Source organism: Camarhynchus parvulus, chromosome 2 (assembly GCF_901933205.1).
Source record: "Camarhynchus parvulus chromosome 2, STF_HiC, whole genome shotgun sequence".
Classification (NCBI taxonomy): Eukaryota; Metazoa; Chordata; class Aves; order Passeriformes; family Thraupidae; genus Camarhynchus; species Camarhynchus parvulus.
The window spans coordinates 64,704,589-64,724,312 of NC_044572.1; the positions used below are offsets into that span (position 1 = coordinate 64,704,589).

The following is a 19,724-nucleotide window of genomic DNA, read 5'->3' on the forward strand; positions in this document are numbered from 1 at the left end:
TGTTGCCCACCTGGTAGCCCAGAGTTGCAGAGTGAGCACTATAATTTAGCCATATTTTTGCACTCTGAACAAATGTTTTGTTTTGCAGATGGGATGGTTAATATAGAAAGGAATTTTGCTCATAGTTGAAGGAGACCAAATATTCCAGACTATCTAGGTTTCTCTCTTTGCTTTTCTACTGAGTTTAACCCAAAAGCCAGGTCTCAGTTTCCACTTCTGTTTGCTTGGGATAATTATGTTTTACCATCTTTATAAAAAAACCTTGACCTTCGGGAATGAAAAAAAATCCACTCTACTTATGTCTCAAGCACAATTATTTTATTTGAACAAGTTTTTTGAAGTGGAAGATGGCTGAGACAAAAGATACGCTGGCCAATTCATCAAGTGAATTTGTTTATTTCTTTCCCAGTCATCACTTTTCAAGCAACATCTGGATACTCTCCAGAAGGAGACTAACTGCTGGAGACAGCTTGGATTAAACCATGTGCATGTATTATTCAACTTAATGGCAGTATTGGGGAACACTATACTTTGAAAGGTCTGACAGAATTGAATGCTAAATAAAGTAGGCCACTGGTGGGTCAGAAGAGATAACTCAAAAACATTTTTGATCTATAACAAAAGATACATATAAATGTTGAGCAGATGTGTTCACAAAAATAGAAATGGTACAATTGTGTTTCGTAAAAGAAGATTTATATTTTCAGTCTGTTGGCACAGTTTTCTTTATTTTCAGACTGCAGCTAAGTTGAATTTGGCCACCTCTTTTTCTAATTTACCCTGTAGCTGTGTTACCCTTTCACCTTTACAAAAACAGCATTTTAGTTTCACAGGCACTCTACTGACACATGGTTATGAATTGTGCATGTTCAGAAGATATTGTAAGCTATAAAGCTGAGAATAGACAAGGAAGGAAGGTAAATGGAGGCTCAGAAGAAACATCTCTTACTGGCAGACTTTCAGCAAAGATGACAACAGATCCCCCATTGCCTGAGCTTCTGAAGCTCCTTTGCACTTTGCCCTGTTGTGGCTAAGCTGTACCTGAAAATAAAAAACGAAAATGTAAGGGAGTGAGAGAACAAGCAAGGTACATACAAGTAATTTTCCTTCACTGAAGCAGGCCACAGATGCCCTGACAATAGTACCAGCAGGACTCACTATGTCCCCTCTCATCTTGGATCTTGATATATATGAGCTGCTTGTGTTCTGCCTACCTAGCTATACCTCAGCTTCCCTAGTGTGGACACATCTACATCAACAGAAATGGCATTTTGGATCAGTATGATTTACATCCATCTGGAAAAAATGTAAGTTATGTGAATATAAGTTACTCTTACCCTCATGTGAGGGTATCTGTGTGAAGGATTACATCTTACTACAGCTATTTTAGGAATCTGCTGCATCACTAACCAAAAAAAGGGGCGCAATTTCACTTTGTAGGGCAGAACCCTCTTGTCCAGGCCACTCTAACTTGACTCCTACTCCAGGTGTGTACATGAGAACAACCTCAGGTTCATCTTTGACCATCTTAAACTATTCTCTTTGCAAGCGTTATTTAAAGCTTAATAATTCTTGCATATTTACACAAGGGAGAAACATTTCCATTTGTTTGCATTTCACAGTATCTCAATTTTAAGCTGTCTGGCAACTATGGACATTCACAGGCTGCCAATTACATTCAGCTTTTGGCAAAAGAAGAAGAATGTGTGTGTGAGGAATATGGCACACAAAATTAATCACCCCACACATTTAAGAGCAAAGATGCTTAGCTTTTCCCAGCACTACACAGATTTTTTTGAAGTTTCCATTTTTGTTGACATAAGCCCATTTCCTCAGGGAGAAAGTATGTGTTTCACAGACAAATGTTATGGCAGGGAATCCTCCCGGGCTGCTGCTACCCCAGCGTGCACAGGTGCAGTCTCCGTAACCCTCCCTGCACAGGAACAGCTGGAGAAAAATATTCCACAGCAAAGGATGTGTCACTTCAGTCTCATGTCAGCCTCCAGCTGCAGTGAAACATCAGTTTCTTAGACTACATATCTAATGTCAGGGAGAAAGGCAATTAAAATTCTGGCATTGACATTGAGACAAAACATTTGCTAGTAAGCAATAGGATATTCAGCCAGGGCCTTATTCCCAAAAATGCATGTGTGCAGGCAAGAAAATATCTCTGAAGCTCTTTTACCTTTGATCATACAATTGCTCTAATGTTTCATCCATTTTTCACTATAATGTTCCCAAACTACCTACACATCTAAGAAAAAAAAATTCTATTGCTTTACAGGTGAGGATGAATGGATCTGGAAAGGGCAGAAACAGGTAGTAGCTGAAGGTTCAGAGAGGAATGCTGCTGGAATTAAATTGAGCAATAGCTTCCTCACTAATCTGTTACACGCCTGCTCAGTAACAGGACTCCCTATGCCTCCTGCTCTATCCATAAAATAAATCCGTGGTTCCCCGAAAATGCACTGATGGTTGGAAACACGAAAGACATGTAGCAACCCTAAGAGCGAATTATATCTTCAACTAAACATGGCAAGGTACTAGTTAAAGAAATAAAATGAACAATAAAGCTTAAGCCCCTTCCACCCTGAAAAATGAAGAGAGGTTAAGGGAAGAGGAAAAATGTATAGGGAAAGATTGCAAAAGAAAATTTTGAAGGAGGCATTTGAACACAGACAAAATAATAGCAAAATAAATCAAAAGAGGGAATTAGTTCCAAAATTAAGCCAAGAAAGTAGAGACCATACAGAGATTTGGAAAATTATGAGTATAAAAACTAAACAGAGGTTATGGTGACAGGAAGCCATTTAGTTTTATTATGCTCAGATAACACAGGCTGTAATTGTTCGTGAAAGCATCCAACTGAAGGAAATTTCCATAGACAAGGGGATGTTTTCCAACAAAGAGCTGAGCATCTGAGTAAACACCTCAAGGACAACCAATGAACACTGGTTTATGAGCCTCATAAGGCAACACCAAAGTGGGTTTTTCCCTACTTTGCAGTAACATACCGATGGGGAAGAGAGAAGCACGAGTATTGGCCACGACTGCTTGTCAGCACACAGGCTCTGTGGGGAATTGGTCTGAAAGGAGAAACACAGGCAGTTTTTCAAAAGCACTTGATGGTCTCCAACTGTGCCCAGTGGAGTTTAGTTTGGCCAGTGGTAGCTGTTTGTGAAAAGATCCCTCCCTAAAGTCTCACATGTTAATGGAAAGCAGACATGAAGGGTATTTAAATGCATACGAATTAGAAACAAACAGCGCTGGTCAAGCGAGGCATCATTTCCTTCGCTCCGGAGTCAAACAAGGTCACACCGAGTCAGCTGCGACACACGCGTCAGGAGCACCAGTGATCTCAGCAGCTCTGGGGAGACTTTTCATGGGCTCAAAGCTCAGCCTAGGCTGGAGCCTGCAGCTTAGCACAAACTCTACCCAACCCTGCCTTCTCAGCCCCAGGAAGCTCGCTCTTACTTGAATTCTCAACGGCGAAACGAGGATATAGCATTAAAAAAATACATGAATTACTCAAAATACGGGAAGTAAAAATTCCATATGGTCTTAGCAAACACTGGAAATCATATCCAGAGAGGACTATTTATCTCAGCTTAAACTCGTGAACCTGAAATGTATCCTGGGAAACATACAACACAGGGTAGGAAACAAAAAGTAAAGAAGCGGGGGAATGTTCTTGTCTGCAGGAGAAAAGTTAACATGCCAATATTTGAGATAAAGTTCGGAATATATTTAAGAAACATCCTTCCCCCTGTATTCATATGCCAGAGTTTGTATGAGCACAAAAAATAAATTTGTAATTTTATAACTAGTTCAGTTTCACCTGAGTTTTTCAGGAAAGAAGCAAAGAAACTAAAACAAATGGAAAATCACAATGACTGCCAAAAAGAGACACAAAGGATTTTAAAATGGAATGTTTGGAAGCAGAATTTAGGCTAAAAGTGTGATTAGTTAGCTAAATGTCTGTGATAATTTTGAAAGTCCCATCACTTTTATCTCTTCACTCTAGGAAGAAATTTTAAAAATTCTGCTCTTGCAAAATTTGTAAGCTGAAAGCTTTCCTCAACAAACAGAGGTTGTTAGACAAATAAATACATTAATATTTCAAAGAACATAAAAAATAAGTAGCAACAGGATCCTTGCCTAGAGTAGGGAAAAGCTCTCTGATTCAGTTTGGTTCATTGATATCCTGATCAGTACACACAGCTATTGTTTTAGCCTGTTTTCCTTATCTTGGAGTGAAATAGGTGGGGTTTTTTTCCCCTCCCTCTGTGATAATTGTTTTTGACAGCTTCACTGTTTATATGTGAAACTGAGAAACTGTTAATTGAAATAAAGAATGAGTCACTGTTTCCAGCAAGTTTTGCCAATGTTTTGATCTGTGTCAATCTGAGCTTAATTATTAAGTTTTCTTTAAAGGAAGATGCAAAACTGTATATTTTAATTTGGCCCCATACAAATACTGTGCTCCTCTGACATACGTCAGTTTAAGAATATGAAACGCTGCTAAGTAGGATTGAAAATACATTTAATGACTATGCACCAGAGACCTACAGTTAAAAATAAGGCAGATGAGAAAAAACATCTTTTTTTTTCATCCTTTTTTTTTTTTAAGAAAAGGATATGAGAAGCCTTTATAGCCTTTCAGCAGATCTGATTAACCATGATATATGCTCTATCACTAATGATGTTGCCAAAGTCAACGTCTCTGGGCTGTGAGAGGGAAATCATGTGGAAAGCCAATTGTGTGTGGTAGGCGAGGGGCAGGCTCTGCGCCTTGTAGCCATCCACACATTCCCCTGGTATCTGCTCTACAAATACTCATCTGCTGTCATAAACTTGCTTGGGTATTCCATAGAAATTCCTCTGTGATTTTACTGTTAATGCACAAATTTGGCTTGGCAGAAATAGGCTCTGGGATAGCAGAAGTGCGAGGGAAGATTTTCCCACATGTTTACGAGCCTGGGGTGTACATGAGAAAGAATTGGGGGGCAGAGGGATAAATGAAAAAAAAAGCCTCTTTATATCCACAAAGGAAAATAATAATTTTTTTTAAAATCATCCTGGGAGTGCTTGAGGAAGCTGAGAGCTTTTGTAGAAATTTGTCTCAAGAAGGGATTTTCACAGCAAATTTAAATGACTCTACAAAAAACCCTCACATGTAGTTAATATACTTGGCAAAATATATTTTAAAAGATGCAATTATTTGAACAGAAACACAGCACGCAGTCATGGGCCAGTGACGTCACTGGACTTGGGAAGAAAGAAGCTTGCAGCTTTCCTATGCCACAACAAATATCTTTCTTTGTTTTGGGTTGTTGGTTTTTTTTGCATTTGTTTTTCCAAATCAGGATAGCTCCAAGAACTTTTGCAAAACAAGAGGCAGATAGGCCAACTCCTGAATGCTCTTGCTGTCCTTAGACATGGAAACACTCTTACAAGTAGTGGAAAGCTCATTGAATCAGGAATAGCAGAAATTTCAACCTACCCCTTCCACTAAACTCCTGGCTATTCCCAAAAGCAGGCAAATTTTCCAATTTTACCAGTAACTTTCAAGCTTCTATTGATTTATAGGCCCCCGAGTATTTTCTCTAACTCCTACATAAGTGGAGGAGGCTGACAAAAATGAGTAGTAAAGCATATCAGCCTTTTGTAAACCAGCACAGACTACAAAGCAGATCTCCCAGCAATCTTTTGCAGGCACTACCAGCCTGCTGCTCAGCAGCAGTGCCGATGCATGGCGTGTTTGAGCAGCAGGCTGCCCCTCACCACCCCCAGACTCTCCCTGTGACTGTGTCCTGCTGTCTACACGTTGTCTGTGGGCTGCTGGAGCCTATGTGCTTCCCAGCATGAAGCCACATCTCTCTTGCAGAACACTGAGCCACTCACCTCTGGTCAGGGACACGATGGACATGGAACACTCGCCCATCACAGCCATCACTGCATCAATCTCTTAAGCCTTTGAAACTTCTCATTTTCCTCTCCTCTCTAGATGCAACAACACATTCAGTGCATTCACAGTTTCTGTGCCTGCCTTTGGGCTGCTTCACTGTTCATACTTTCTGGTTCTTTGTGCTGTTCTTTCCTGGGCATGCTCCAAAATACCTGTCAAAATGAGGTGCTCTAAGTCAGCGTGCCCGCCAAAGGCTTAGGCTAAAGCCTAAAAATGAGGACAAGGTGTAGGTTTTCCACCACTGCTGCCTTGCCATGGGCATTTTGGGATTTGTTCAAGGACAAACTATTGTTCAACTATGGAAAATAACTCTTTTAAATATTTTTCAAAGCAGCTTAACACATAGATTTCTGACTAAAAGAAGTTACAGGGATTATAAATGAAAACGGTGTGCACTGAAGATATTTTTCTGGTTAAATGAATTCAGGAATCACTTGTACTTATACAAAACTTCTGCAATCAACCAAGCAGGTTGTAGAGCTGAAGAATATCTTTGTGAAACAGAATAGAAGAAAAAAAAAGTGCCAATGACTGAAAGGAACTGGAACATAAAAGAAATATTTTCTATCTCTTTTCTCTGAAAAATAAATAACTGAGGTGGAATGGTTATTTTGATAGAAGGATAGCCAGGTATGAATTGCAGCTCCTGGTTGTGGTAGGAGGGCTGAGGAAGGACACTCACCTTCCAGGGAATGGTCACTTGGAAGCAGCAGACAAAAGTGGACATCCTTATTCTAAACAAATAGATAAATACATGCATGCTGTTTATAGTTCACTGTGCATTTAAAGAAATTAATGTGTATTTTTCACAACCTCTAGCATAAATATAAGGCAATAAAACTTTGACACTATTACCATATCAGATACTGACCACAGTTTCTGAAAAACAAGTGCATTAAAAATGTTAGAACCATTCCTTTGGGACAAGAGGAATCTTCATACCATACAACTAGCAGGTTATGCCTTTAAGGAGAAAGACAAAAAAAATCCAGAGTTTTTCTATTTAAAATGCTATCTATCTTTCTCTGTTGCCCTCCTCTCATACCTCCCCTATCTACCTATGAAACTATTTACTTAATTACCAGGAATTTAAGCAACTAATCAGCTACAGTTGTTCCTATAGTTTTTCTCCTGCTGCATTTCATTGACTAGTTTTGCTTTGTTGCTCCCCAACATTGTTTAAGCCATCTGTCCTAGGTATTGTAATTCAAAGTTATTGTTTGCTTGCACAGGGAATACAGAATTTTCAGTAGGGAAATTTCACCCAGTCAAATTATTTTCTGAAATTGCTTCAAATCAGTCAAAACTTTGAGGCATTAGCATCCCATGAATCCCTGCATTGCCCATCTGAGCCCAGAAGGCTTTCTGCTGTGCTGTCAGCATCCCCATGGTGAGGAGCATCCTTCTTGGAGGCAGCTCCTACCACAAAACAGTCAGTATCACCAAACTGTCTGCCCAGAGCTGAAAATCCTCCATGCTCAGACAGTTAGCATTAAAGTCCTTGAAACTGAAGCTGCAATTCAAACTCTTCAACAAGAAAAAAAAAAAAAAAAAAAAGAAGAAAAACACTGCTTCATCAATTTAACTCCTTTCTGATTCTGGGATAAGCTTGCTTGAAGTTTCTTCATCACCTTCAATCACAGCTAGCTGAAGTCTCCTCTATGTTTACAACCCCATTTTTCCATTTACAAAGGGAAGCACAACACACTGGGATTGCACTGGAGCAAGTAATAAATGATACTATATAAAGTACAATAATGACTAGAAGAGAACATGAAGGCAATTCAGCAATTGCTCAGTGAGTTCAAGGAGCACTCTTCTGACATCCTCAGCTGCACATAATGATAGAGCTCAATATCTTTTGTACTGTAATAGGAACTATTAAAAAAAATCTTGCATTACAAAATGCAAAAGGAGAGCTCACCTATTATAAACATAGACCATGCTACAGGCAAGACTCATTTTTATATCTCATTAACAAGAACATTTTTGTGCTTATTACTGTAGAGGTACTTCATTGTAAAAAATGAAGTATGCACATTTGTATACAATTATTCTCAGTATTGTTAAATAATTCTTTGCTTCTGAGCAGGCACCTGAACTTTATGATCAGCAATGACTGAAGGCGAGGCACTGTGATCTGTCAGTGACAGAGTCTTTTTTTTCCCCAGCACACGGCTGTATTGCCATTTGCTCTCCTGGAAATCCTTGCCTTGCCGCATCGTTACCCAGCAAAGAAGAAGGGATTGATCCTACTGGGATTTGTTGCTTTTCTGTATATCAGTTGGTAAGAATTTAGGTATTTTTTCTTCAGGTAATCTACTTTTTAAAATAAGGCCAAATGGTGTACTTTAGATCAGAAGTTCCCACCCAGACACAAGGAGGACAGCAGTCTTTTCTGTGGAGAAATCATTTAAACTTCAGCTGAGACCCATGAAAACGATTTCCAAATGTAAACAAGGTAGGTTTCTTCAAACACAATATAGGTCCTGAGACCTTACACAGTGTCTCCTGCTCTTGTAAGGCCTCTTATAGGAAAGTAACTAAATTTCCATAAACTCAGGGGTAATTTGAGTACTTTCTTCTGGGCCAGAGTTTTTACTTCTACTGGTACCATCAAATTTACCTCCACTCATTGTCGTGCTAGCTGCAAAACCAGAAAATCCCAAAAGGTCTGGGGATCATGGGAGCAGGAGTAAAACTCAGTTTAGTGTTTGGCAGGGACACGTGGCTGGTTTTAGAAACTTGAGACAGAAACTGGTACTCTGAGTCACGTGCAAACTGGTGGGTAGCAAAGAGACATCCGTACACCACCACCTCCCACTCCACCAGTGGACACTGCCCCCATTTCCAGCAATGCACCTGTTGATCCCCAACCTGCTGGAGAATGATCCTGAGAGAATAAACTATATCTAATCAGCACCTCTAACAGCTCATAGCCATCTGTCCACCTGCTGTGTGTGTGTCATGCACCCCTGGAGTGGGTTTGCTCATTGCATCCTGGCTGCAGTGCTGGGATATGGAGGCACTGCCACCCCATGTAACTGTGAGCAGCTGCCAACACCTCAAAGCTCTCAGAGGATGCCTTGTATGGAGACTCAACTCAGGAAGAGGGCTGTATAATTTCAGGGTATTATACAACTTCCCAGAGCTGAGGAAACATCCTGGCTTTAGGGTGGACAATATAGAGCATGTGTATAACAACAGGAAGATACTGGTCAGTGAGGAAGAGACTTGTCCTCATGCAAAGATTTCTGAGAAGTCACTGGAACTAAGAGGAAACCCATCCTTCCCATGTCTACTCACCAATTCTCACTCTCATCTAGAGACCATCGGCAGCCCAGTGAGTGAAAATCTGAAATAGAAAATAAACTGGCCAGATGAAACACTGGGGTGACTTGAAGCCCATCAGAGTGGCTGTGGAAACAGGGGACTTCACTGATACATTACATAAGCAAATTAGGAACTATTTATTCTAATCCTGCCCAGACTCTTAATAGGATTACGACCATGGCTTCCTAAATTCCTTTTCTATGTTCTGATTCACCCCATTGCTTTATGCCAGCTTTGTTTTGCTTGTCTTATGAAAACATTTGGGTTTTACTGTCTTTGAGACCAGACTGGTCTTGCAGCCATGTGAGCCGTGCTTTCCTCTAAAATCCCTATGAGCTGAGCAATTTCATCCTTCAGGAAACATGGCTTATATCAGGACCTGAATCTACACCAAAGAATGAAGATCAGCACAGGCATCAATCAACACATTGGAGCCCTCCCAGTATCTTCTATGAGTTGGTGCTGCATTGTGTGGCCAGGGTCCTGAGTGGAAGGTGGTCCCTTAGAGTGCCTGTCCCCTGTGTGCCAGGGCCCTGATGAGCGGATAAAAGATATGAGGATGTCAACATGGTTTTCAAATCAGCAAGGAACCTCTTGCCTGCTTTCTTTTTGCCTCTACTTCATGGTTCCCTGCAAACCACAGACAACAGCTTTCAACCAACAGAAAAATTTTCTGGCCTGAGCACTGAAATCTCAACACATGTACATATTTTATTGTTGGTGCTACAACCTGGTGATTTAATAGCCCCATTTGGGCACCATATGTTTCACAAGCAACAAAGTCCTTCCTCCAAGCCTCTCCTTGGACTGTCACTGCCATCACTGCAGCCCCAATGGGCAGAGAAGTGACTGGTCCCTCCAAGGAAGCCGAGAAACTGAGCAGCCAGTTACACCTCACAGCAGACACCTGCCTCTGAGCAGGAGTCACTGTGGCTTTGAACAGTCATTTATTTGGGTTTGAAAATACAGGTTGGAGTGCTTCATATGAGACACACCAGCTGGCCAAATTGCATGAAGATAACCTAGCTCCTCGTTATATAAAAGAAAGGTGGTTGTCACTCTCTGTTTTACTGTTGGAGGTACAATATGGAAAGAGAATTCTTGTGCAGTGAAGAGCACATGCTGACATTTGCACTCCACTTAGCACTTGGAGTTCAGTGTTTCTGCTCAGCCTCTCAGGGGCCTTTCCTGCAGGCTTTTTTTTTTCCTTTTTTTTTCTTTTTTTATTTTTAAATTACTTAGGTGCTTCACAGCTCTGTCTGTTAGATGAAAGGATCTTGAATCATAAAAATGAGTGCCTACATTTAAATATTTCCATGCTCAGTCCAGACAGCTCTACTATTAATCCCCTCCATTCCTCCACTCTATCTCTCAGGTGAGGATAGTAAATCTTTATTTACAGGCAAGACAAAACCACCTTTTCATGCCCCACTTCTTCCTTTTTATACTAGAGAAAGGAAGAAGCATCCTTTCAGCCTTTTTTTTTCCTCCTTAGCATTCTCCCATTCCTCAGTGTCATGACACAGTTTCAGGATAGTGTGGCAGCACATTTGTCACTTCTGTTTGAGGCATGATGCTCAGTAGCAGGCCGGATGACATCAGAAAAAAATTGCAATTTTGTTCCCATGTTAGCACTGGTGGTGGAAAGTATGGCATAATCCTCAGATATGGGTTTTTAAAATGAAGAATCAAACCTTTTAGGACCATTTGGACCCAGAAGTTTGTTTTAGGGAAGTACTGTCCTGTTAAAATGGCACATCCGGATAACAATCAATGAAGACTTACCCTATTTCTTAAATTCTTTACATAATCAATACAAGTATAAATAATTTTATTCACAAAAAGTATTCACAAAAAAGCATTTTTTCCTATACTGAAGATATATAAAGATCACTTTTATATTCTTTAGTTCAGGCATTCTCTATTAACCACACATATGAGCCATAAACAATGAAGATATTACCAGCGAACTGACAGCCACTACAAGATATTTTCTGAGAGAATAAAAAAGGCAGAAAGAGAAGAATTAGAAGAAAAGAAACCCTATGAAGCAGGCGTATTAATCTTCTTTCTTTTCCAAACCATGCTTTGCAAACAATTCTGGCACAAAAGGGTGAAGCAGCCACATCTGTTTCCCACCTAGCCATTCTTCTTCTTTTCCTTCTCTTACAAAAGAAAAGCTGCTGGAGAATTCCCCTTGCCCTCTCACCTCCTGAAATCTTCTTTCCACTCCTCAAAACAGTGGTTGACGGCAGAAGGATTGAGACAGGGAGGAACAGCTCTGTGTCTCCACAGACTCTAGGGATCTGGATAGGGGCTGAAAGGCTGTTGTATCTAAAGAGCAAACATATGTGAGAGCTTATTCGAATAAGCTTCACTAGCATAGCCAAAAGTGCACATCTCTGTTCCTGAGCATTTTGCTATTTTACTGTGTTTTTACTGCTGTTAATAGCCAATGCCACCAGGGTGACAGAAAAATATTGTGTGCATTTCAACCTGCACTGAAACCCATCTAATTTAGCACTGGCTCAAGTGTGCTTCGCAGCAAATAGCCCAAGTGCCAAGGAGATGTATTGACAGCTGAGCTAATTTTCTCTGTATCAAGCCTGTTTTGATAACTCAGCCCCTCAGGAGCTGGAAATTTTGAAGTGGTTCTTCTATTTGAATGGTCCTAACCAAAGGTAAATTCTCTCCTTCCTTGTCTAGGGTCCTGTGGATTTATTCTGTAACAGGAGAGTGGGTGTATCCTCTCTTTGCTTTGTTCAACCCCCTTGGACTAGCAGCCTTTTTTGCCGGCAGCCTTGCCATCATTGTCGCCTTCTACAACTTCGGAGAGTTCCTCAACCGTATGATATGGGGTCAGTCCAAATTTTCTTCATTACTCCTGTGCATATGAAAAAAATACCCCTGAAATGAACTGCTGTGATTGCCCAGGCAGGCAGGAAGAGCAAGAGGGGCATGAGTACACTGGGGAAGGTGTTGGGATGGTGGCACTTGAGTGTCAGATAGTCATTGTTGTGTCCCATCCGTGTGCTAACAAATAGAGAACAGATTGGAGCAAGGATCCCAACCCTACCAGACAAAGGTTGGACCAGCTTCCTCTAATTTGGGTCAAGAAGCACCTCTTACCAGCATAATCACTGGATTTTGAATTCCTGCTCAAAGAAGGGTCCAGAGAAGCCACATGTCTTGGGCTAAAACCCTTACACCTGCATCACATGTTGTTTGTCAGACTAGGGATTAGCAGTGTTTACTGCAAATTTACAGGAATGCATTCGTGTATCCAAGGAAAAGCACTGCAGCAGCAGCTCCATGACTAAAACAGCACTTTGGAAACTTTTATAAACTGTTGAGAATTTTTCCCTTCTGCTTTAGTAGTGGTATGACCAGTAGTGACCTAAAAAAAGTGTAAAGCAGCTTCCTTGGACATAATAGGCAGTTGGAGTGGGGGGAAAATGTAGTTTAGGAAAGCATATTTAACAAGTAACAAGGAAGAAAGAGAGAACTGAGGAAGCACCTTTGGGGGTTTGGCATGGGATACTATTATTATTATTGTTGTTATTATTTCTGTCATTATTATTCCTTCTGGTTTCCTCTCCTTTTTCATTCAAGATTGAATTTTTGAGGATGAAAGTGTTTCTGTCAGGAAAACGTGTGTATTTTATTTAGGACAAATGTGGGAACATTTGCAATTTCTTAAACTAGCTTTCTGATTAAAGAAAAAACACTGCAAAAACACCTCTGAAAATAAATAAGACAACCTCCCTCTGTTTTCAGGGAACATTTGATGCATGATCCATTTTGTAAAGTCTCACATGCCTGTCAAGCCAAAGTAGAGTGTCTGTAGCTAGTCTCTCACCATCCGTACTCTGCTACCTAAAAGCAGCAGATTGGCTTTCAAATGTGCTGAATAACCAACTTCACCGCTTGCTACCTTTGCAAACAAGATGCTCACTCTACATGTCCATGTTTGGAGATTTTGGCCACATTCTATTCTGCAAAAGCATCATATGAGATGAGGATTGCTGGTAAATGAAAACAGATCTGCAGCCTTTCTGCACTAGCTCTGGTTTAAGAGGCATCACATATAAATAGTAACTACGGTTAGTCAAAGGCTGCACCACCACCATATGATAGCGTAAGTCTTTATATGAGATATCTGATATATTTATGTATCAGATTTTTTTCATCACTGGGTACATATTAGTAATTTTAGGGCTAGAGTATGCCTGCTGCATAAACTGGAGATAATCAGAATAAAAATAATTTGATTTCCAATGTGTTAACTGATTGGACAAAATATGGTGCCAAACAGAGATCAAATTAACTGCAAAAATTAGATGCATATTCAACAGCTGACTAAAGAAACTTGGGCAAGCACTCAACTTTACTGTGCACACAGAGAGGCTGAAAAGCACCCCAGTTGTGGTAGCATGGATGTAACCTCAGAGTATGTATATAAACAATACACAATATTCTCCATTGATATTTGGTGTGCTCTTGTGATCCCTGGAGGCCTCATCTGTGTGGTGGGTCTGCCTTTCCATGCATAGTTGCTTTTTTTCAAAGGAGCCACAAAACCCTGGCCTTAACAATTACATGGCGTTTTCATCCACGTGCAAGACACTCCCCTTGAGTTACAGTTCCCCACCATGCTGGTGCCAAGTGTTTTTACTGATCCACATCCCAGCTGTGTCCACCCAAGAGAAGAGTAGGACTTCCTTAAGCTGGTATCAATAATGAAGTCCCAATAAGCCTTGAAACATAGCCACAGGGAAGCTATTCCAAATTACAGTGTGCCAGAGTTTTAATATATTCCTGACTGAGACAAATTTTTGGTTTAGCATTGCCAGAGAAAAAAGAGCTGCAAACTGAATGAAGATGCAATTCCAACATACCTTTGTTCCCACAGCAAAAATGGCTCCGTGTACTTCTTTTCATCCTACCCTTTCCTCTCTCTCTTTCTCATCACAATAAGGCAAAGGATGCAGTGGAAATGATCCTGCAGAAAACAACAAACCAACCAAAAAACATTCCTCCCCACCCCCCAAGCAAAACAATCAGTGGTGGTAGAGGACAGACATCTTCATCTTTCCATACTCTCCACTCTGCCCACCTTCCCTCTCCCTCAAAAGATAAAGTACATGGAAGGGCAGTTTTGATCTCTCTTTTGCTTCCTCCTCATTCCTCAAAGGCAGTTTGGGTTACAAGTTAATACAGATATCTATTAGGTTCCTACAGGCACATCTGAAAACACCTTGTGTAATAACATGTGAAGCCACCAAAAAATTAAACCTCATGCTGGTGGGATCTGATAAGGCAGAGTTCTCTGACTGGGCTGCTGGCACCAGGATTCTCCCCAGTGGAAAAAATCTGAGGCTGTTGCTTCTTTTAATTTCTTTCCCACTCAAATGAAGAACAGTTCCCCAGAGGTGTTTGTTCAAAGGTGCAAGCATTAGCAAACAGCTCCACCAGAGTGGCAAAGCCTGGCTCCCTCCTGGACTTGCATCCTGTGGCAGACCAAAGGCTGCTAATGAAGCTTGTTCCACAGCACATAATGCTTCATGGGCTCTTCCACACTCCCTTATAACTCCAGGCCATTATTATTTTTCCTAAAATCAGCTACATAAATATTTACTCTTTTTCACACTTAAAAGTATATTTAGTTCCACCTTATTCCAAAGTCTGTAGATGGCAGCTTCCAGCTTCAAGCAAGTAAGTGTTAAATCTACGTCCTGTGCTTGACCGAAAAGATGCAGTATCATTTCCGAGAGCTGGAAAATCTAGGCTGTAGAATAACATAACCATTTTTTTCCTTTTCAGGATGCCAGACCCTCAATTCATTTTATTATTTATAGACAAACTGTTTCATACAGTATTGGAGGTTTTAAAAATGTATTATCTCTCATGCGCCTCTCCTCTCCCTCCCCTTGCACTGTTGGATTGGTGGTAACTAAGGCAACCCAGCTGCACAGCCTGAGAGGCACAGAAAATAGTACCAGTAATGACTTCTTTTTGTTTTAAATCCCAGAGTTTCTAGAGTACAAGACAATGTTGAGCAATAGAGAAACTCCAAAGAGGATAATTTGAAACAATGAGCTGATTCTTTTACTGCCATAAATTTACCTCAGCCAAGAACTTGGCTGCAGGGTCTGAGTACCAAAGATGAACCGTGTGATCGTTTCTCCCCTTCCTGAAGGGTGGAAAACATCACACAGGCAACTGATCTAATGTTTCTTCGACCAGTCAAACTAGAATCCTCAAAAATAAAGCAAAGCAGTGCTAGCTTGGGGTTTGCTCTTGTAGGGACAATCAGATCCTTGGGAAAAATTAGGATCAAAGTTCTCCACATCAGACAGAGCAACCTTTCAAGTGAGGTCTCTTATCTAGAACACACATTTGAAGATGGAGCACATTCATTTGTCTTCCATCTAACACATCTGAAAAAAACCCCAAAATAACATTCATCAGCTGTTTCATTTCAATACTCTGAAATGCAGCTGGCGAGGAGCTATAGCTAGCAACAGCTACTTGCTCCACCAGCGATTGAAAAGCCTCCTGATGCTTTTGCCTCTACTTGCAAGATTTTGTGGGCCCAAGGCCTATCCCAGAGAAATGCTTACCTCCACCGTGGTGGATCTGTCCTTTGGGAGAGAAACAGGGGAGGAAAGGAGGCTGATTGTTGGAGTGGGCAGCAGCTCCAAGAAACCCACCTAGGCACTTGCTGTCCACTAGAAGGGAAAGCTTTGGCCAGCAGCTGGCTGAGGAACACTGTCAGGGGAAAAACAAAAATTAAATATACTATATAGCAAGGGGTAAAGCAGCTCAACAGGAATAAGAGCCATTGCTTTGAGGAAAAAGAGAAAACTTATGGTGGAATACCTTTCTCATGCTCAGTGCAGAAGTGAATGCACTCTTCCAGATCTTCTATGAGCTCTTAAATATCTCAGGAAGACATTACTGAAACATATTTACCTAAGGCTGAAATAAAGTTAAACAACATTCTTCTCTTTAGCCTGTTTTTCCTCTTTCTTTTTTTTGGAGTACTTTTGCATTCAATGCATTTTCCAGAACCATATAACACGTTTTCACAACTGATTATTTTCCCTGAGTTTTATTTTTGTATTTATGGGCTTTTGAAACCAAGCTCCCTTAATACCCTGTAGCCTTGGGAAATCCAGCCTATGTGACAGCTCACAAATCTGTGCAATACAAAGCAATACTATAATGAGATTGAATTCTTGATGCTGTCATTATTCCGAGCAGCTGTTGAGATTGCAGAAACCCGAATGGCAAATGAAGGGATGTAAAGGGCAACTGTGCGGGGCACGAAGCCGTGCTACCATTGTACTGGTACAGGCTTATCAACAGCGGGTTTTGTATGAATGTTAAAATGCTGATGTTATTACTCCAGACACAGGTTCCACCCTTAGTTATTACAGTATCCAGGAGGGATTTTTAAACGGAGATTCCTTTCCAGAGGATTTGTTGTATCATGCAAAGAATAAAAGTCCAGAGTCTATCTATTCCTTTCAGTGACCAAATGATGTTTATATCCATAATTTCCCTATATTGCCAATGATTAATGGAACTCAGATTTTACAGGATTTAAATCCCAGAGTTTGAAAACTAAATATCAGTATTTACTTTTGACTCATTCATTCGTCCTACTTGTACCACAAACCTGTGATGGCACATTTATGTCCTTCATATTTGTCACTCCCCAAAGCTGCAGTTTATCTCTCGGGCAGAGATGACTGACTGTGTAAAGGAAACTTGCACTATTTGTCACAGGTCCTGTTTTTGGTGATAAGTCTATCTGGCAATCCACTGGAGGCAGACTGGATCGGAACCTCTCACAAACCAGAGCTTATGAATTCATCAGTGGAGGCCAGACATTAAGAAGTGCTGGTTAACACGCTGGTCCTGGTCTGCCAGGCTATTTCTTTTCTTTGTGGTTTGAGTTTTTTTTCCCTCACCCATAAATATCAATTTGGTCAGTATACACCAGTACAATACAGCAATTAGTGTTTCAGAGCCTCTGAGGTCCATGGACAAGGAAAGATCATTTAAAGGAGAGTTTCCTATGAGTGAACAATCATCAGAGGGGAAGAAGAGAGGCTGAGACAGTGTGTTAGAAAAGGTATCCATAAACATTTGATTATTGCCACACTGGGTGCCCCACAGTAGCAAAATACCTGGTGCTTCAGAAAGCTGTGGGATTTCAGTAGGTCTTGTGCTGTCCTGACCAGCCATGTGAGTATCCTCCAGCTTTTCACATGCTCTTACAACAAGCTAGGTTTGCTTGGTGGCAGACACTTTCTCCCGCTGGCAAAGCACAATTATTCTCAATGGGTGTGGCCCATGGCAGATTTAGAATAATTCCTCAGTCGTTGAGTAATCTGTTACTTGCTGGGGACATCCCAGGCTCATTTGACTTCTGCAGCACTTTAGCATTAGCAGCTGGTCCAAGACTGCACTTGCAGTTCACTCCCACTCCCAGATGGGTAGAGTTCCCCAGGGATCTTGGGAGGCTGGGGCCAGTTTCACATCCTCCTCATCCCTGATGTGTAAAAGGACTTCTCTGTTGTGCCTTCCCCCTCAGATCCCAATAATGTCTTCTCCTCTGTCTCCAAACAGGAGATTCAATAGTAATACTGGACCACAAGTGGAAAGGCAAGTGAATCCTCCTCTTGAAGCCAAACAATGCCTCCATGAATTCTGAAGCCATGAAGTAGAGGAAAATAAACGTAGCTGTGATAAATCCTTTCTCCAATGCATTGCAGCTTCTGGTGAAGCCATTATGACATCAGACATATGGAAAACTGGTGGAAAATATGAAATGTTTACCCCTTTCATGATAACTCTGCAACTGCTATGAATAAGAAAATTGTGTTCATCTGTTTACACAGATTCTCATCTCTTGCACAACGTACGTGAGGATGTGTCCATGGTTAAAAGTTGTCACTGGTAAATGCACTCCCTCATGAGCCTCACACCACTCTGTAAAAGACCTGTGAATGCAAGCCAGCTCTTGTTTGGATTGCCCTTCATCAAGTCTGGAAAAAATTAAGAGGAGAGATAATTTTAACAGTGCTGTGACTTCCAAGCTAGCTAGATAACAAATTGGGCTAACAAGCAACTGTAATTAGAAATGTCTGCTCAGAAAGTTCACCAAGAAACCGAGTTCTTCTAACGAGAAACTTTCTATAATATTAATATGCTTATATTATGCTTAATATCTCCCCTCCATTTTAACAGGAAATCTGAAGGCAACAATTTCTTCCTTTTTCTTGGTTTCAGTTAATCTTGCAGCAAAAGTAACCTAATTATACTGACTGTATGATTGCTTTGACAGAAAGCATGTTAATTTAAAGCACTGTTTAACATAAAGCTGCCTGCCATATAATTACACTCCATTCACATGTTTACTAATTTTCCTCAATATAGTTGATTTCTGTTATTAGCCTCAACATTTTGTTAACATCCAAAACACTGGAGATCTGCTTTGCAAACTCCAATAAACATGCAAAACCGAGAGTAGCACAAGTGTTCCTTAATGGTCAATGTGAAAAAGAAAAATCTCTCTTATTATTCCTGCATTCAAAGAGGATTTGAAACTAGTTGCAGTACTTAAATGTCTAAATCCATCCTCATTGCCAAAACCCCTTGCTTAGAGCTACTGTGCACGCCGTTCACTGGGGTGTTATTTTCACCTTTCAAATGCCGCTGGAGTTCAGTAAAAACAAAACACATTGTAAGCTGCCTGTGAGCAATAAAAAGATAATGTGTATACATAAGATTGTCCTTCTCATGTGTTAAGCACCTGATAAAAATTCTAATCTGGGAAGTTAACATGCTAGGCCTAGACTGTAAACTAAGTGAACTCAATGAGATGCGTGCATGCATTCAGTAATTCCCAGCCTATCTAGATAACTCCCTCCAGCTAACTTTGCAAGGGGAATGTAAGCAATTACACATGCCCACACATAAACATACTCCTGCCTCATTTTTGTTGAAGCTGAAAGATGCTGGTCAGAGGAAATATATTGGAGAGACAGACAGAAGAAAAAACACGGAGGGAATCAGGGAAGAAGAGAAAGTTATGGGAACTGCCTGTACAGGTTTGTTGGGTGTTTTTGTCTCTACCTCTCTTCTTTTTAAATTCATTTATTTTGTACTGATACTACAGTACAGTTTAATTGTCAGAAACTCAAAACAAAGCCTGAGCCCCAGCACAGAGGGATAGGTCTTTCCACTTCCAACAAGAGAAGTCAAATGACAGACCTCACCCTCAGCTCCTGCTCACACCAGTGGTACCTTTGGGATCTGATGTGGTGACTGAGCTCCTGGACTACAGGGCTTTGAGGAGAATCACGGGAGAAGTTGTTTACTTCTTTGAAAAGGGCTCAGAAGAGGCACT

General features: G+C 40.8%; 1 protein-coding gene across 1 annotated transcript in view; it reads left to right on the plus strand.

Annotated features, from left to right (window-relative positions):
- The window catches only part of ADTRP (androgen dependent TFPI regulating protein), a 29,251-nt gene extending 11,239 nt beyond the window's left edge, over window positions 1–18,012 (plus strand). The window contains exons 4-6 of the mRNA XM_030943699.1: window positions 8,140–8,255; window positions 12,008–12,159; window positions 17,942–18,012. Coding sequence (XP_030799559.1) covers window positions 8,140–8,255; window positions 12,008–12,159; window positions 17,942–17,985 — 312 coding nt within the window. The 3' untranslated portion in view covers window positions 17,986–18,012. The remainder of the gene's footprint in view (window positions 1–8,139; window positions 8,256–12,007; window positions 12,160–17,941) is intronic.
- Window positions 18,013–19,724: the final 1,712 nt, after the last annotated feature.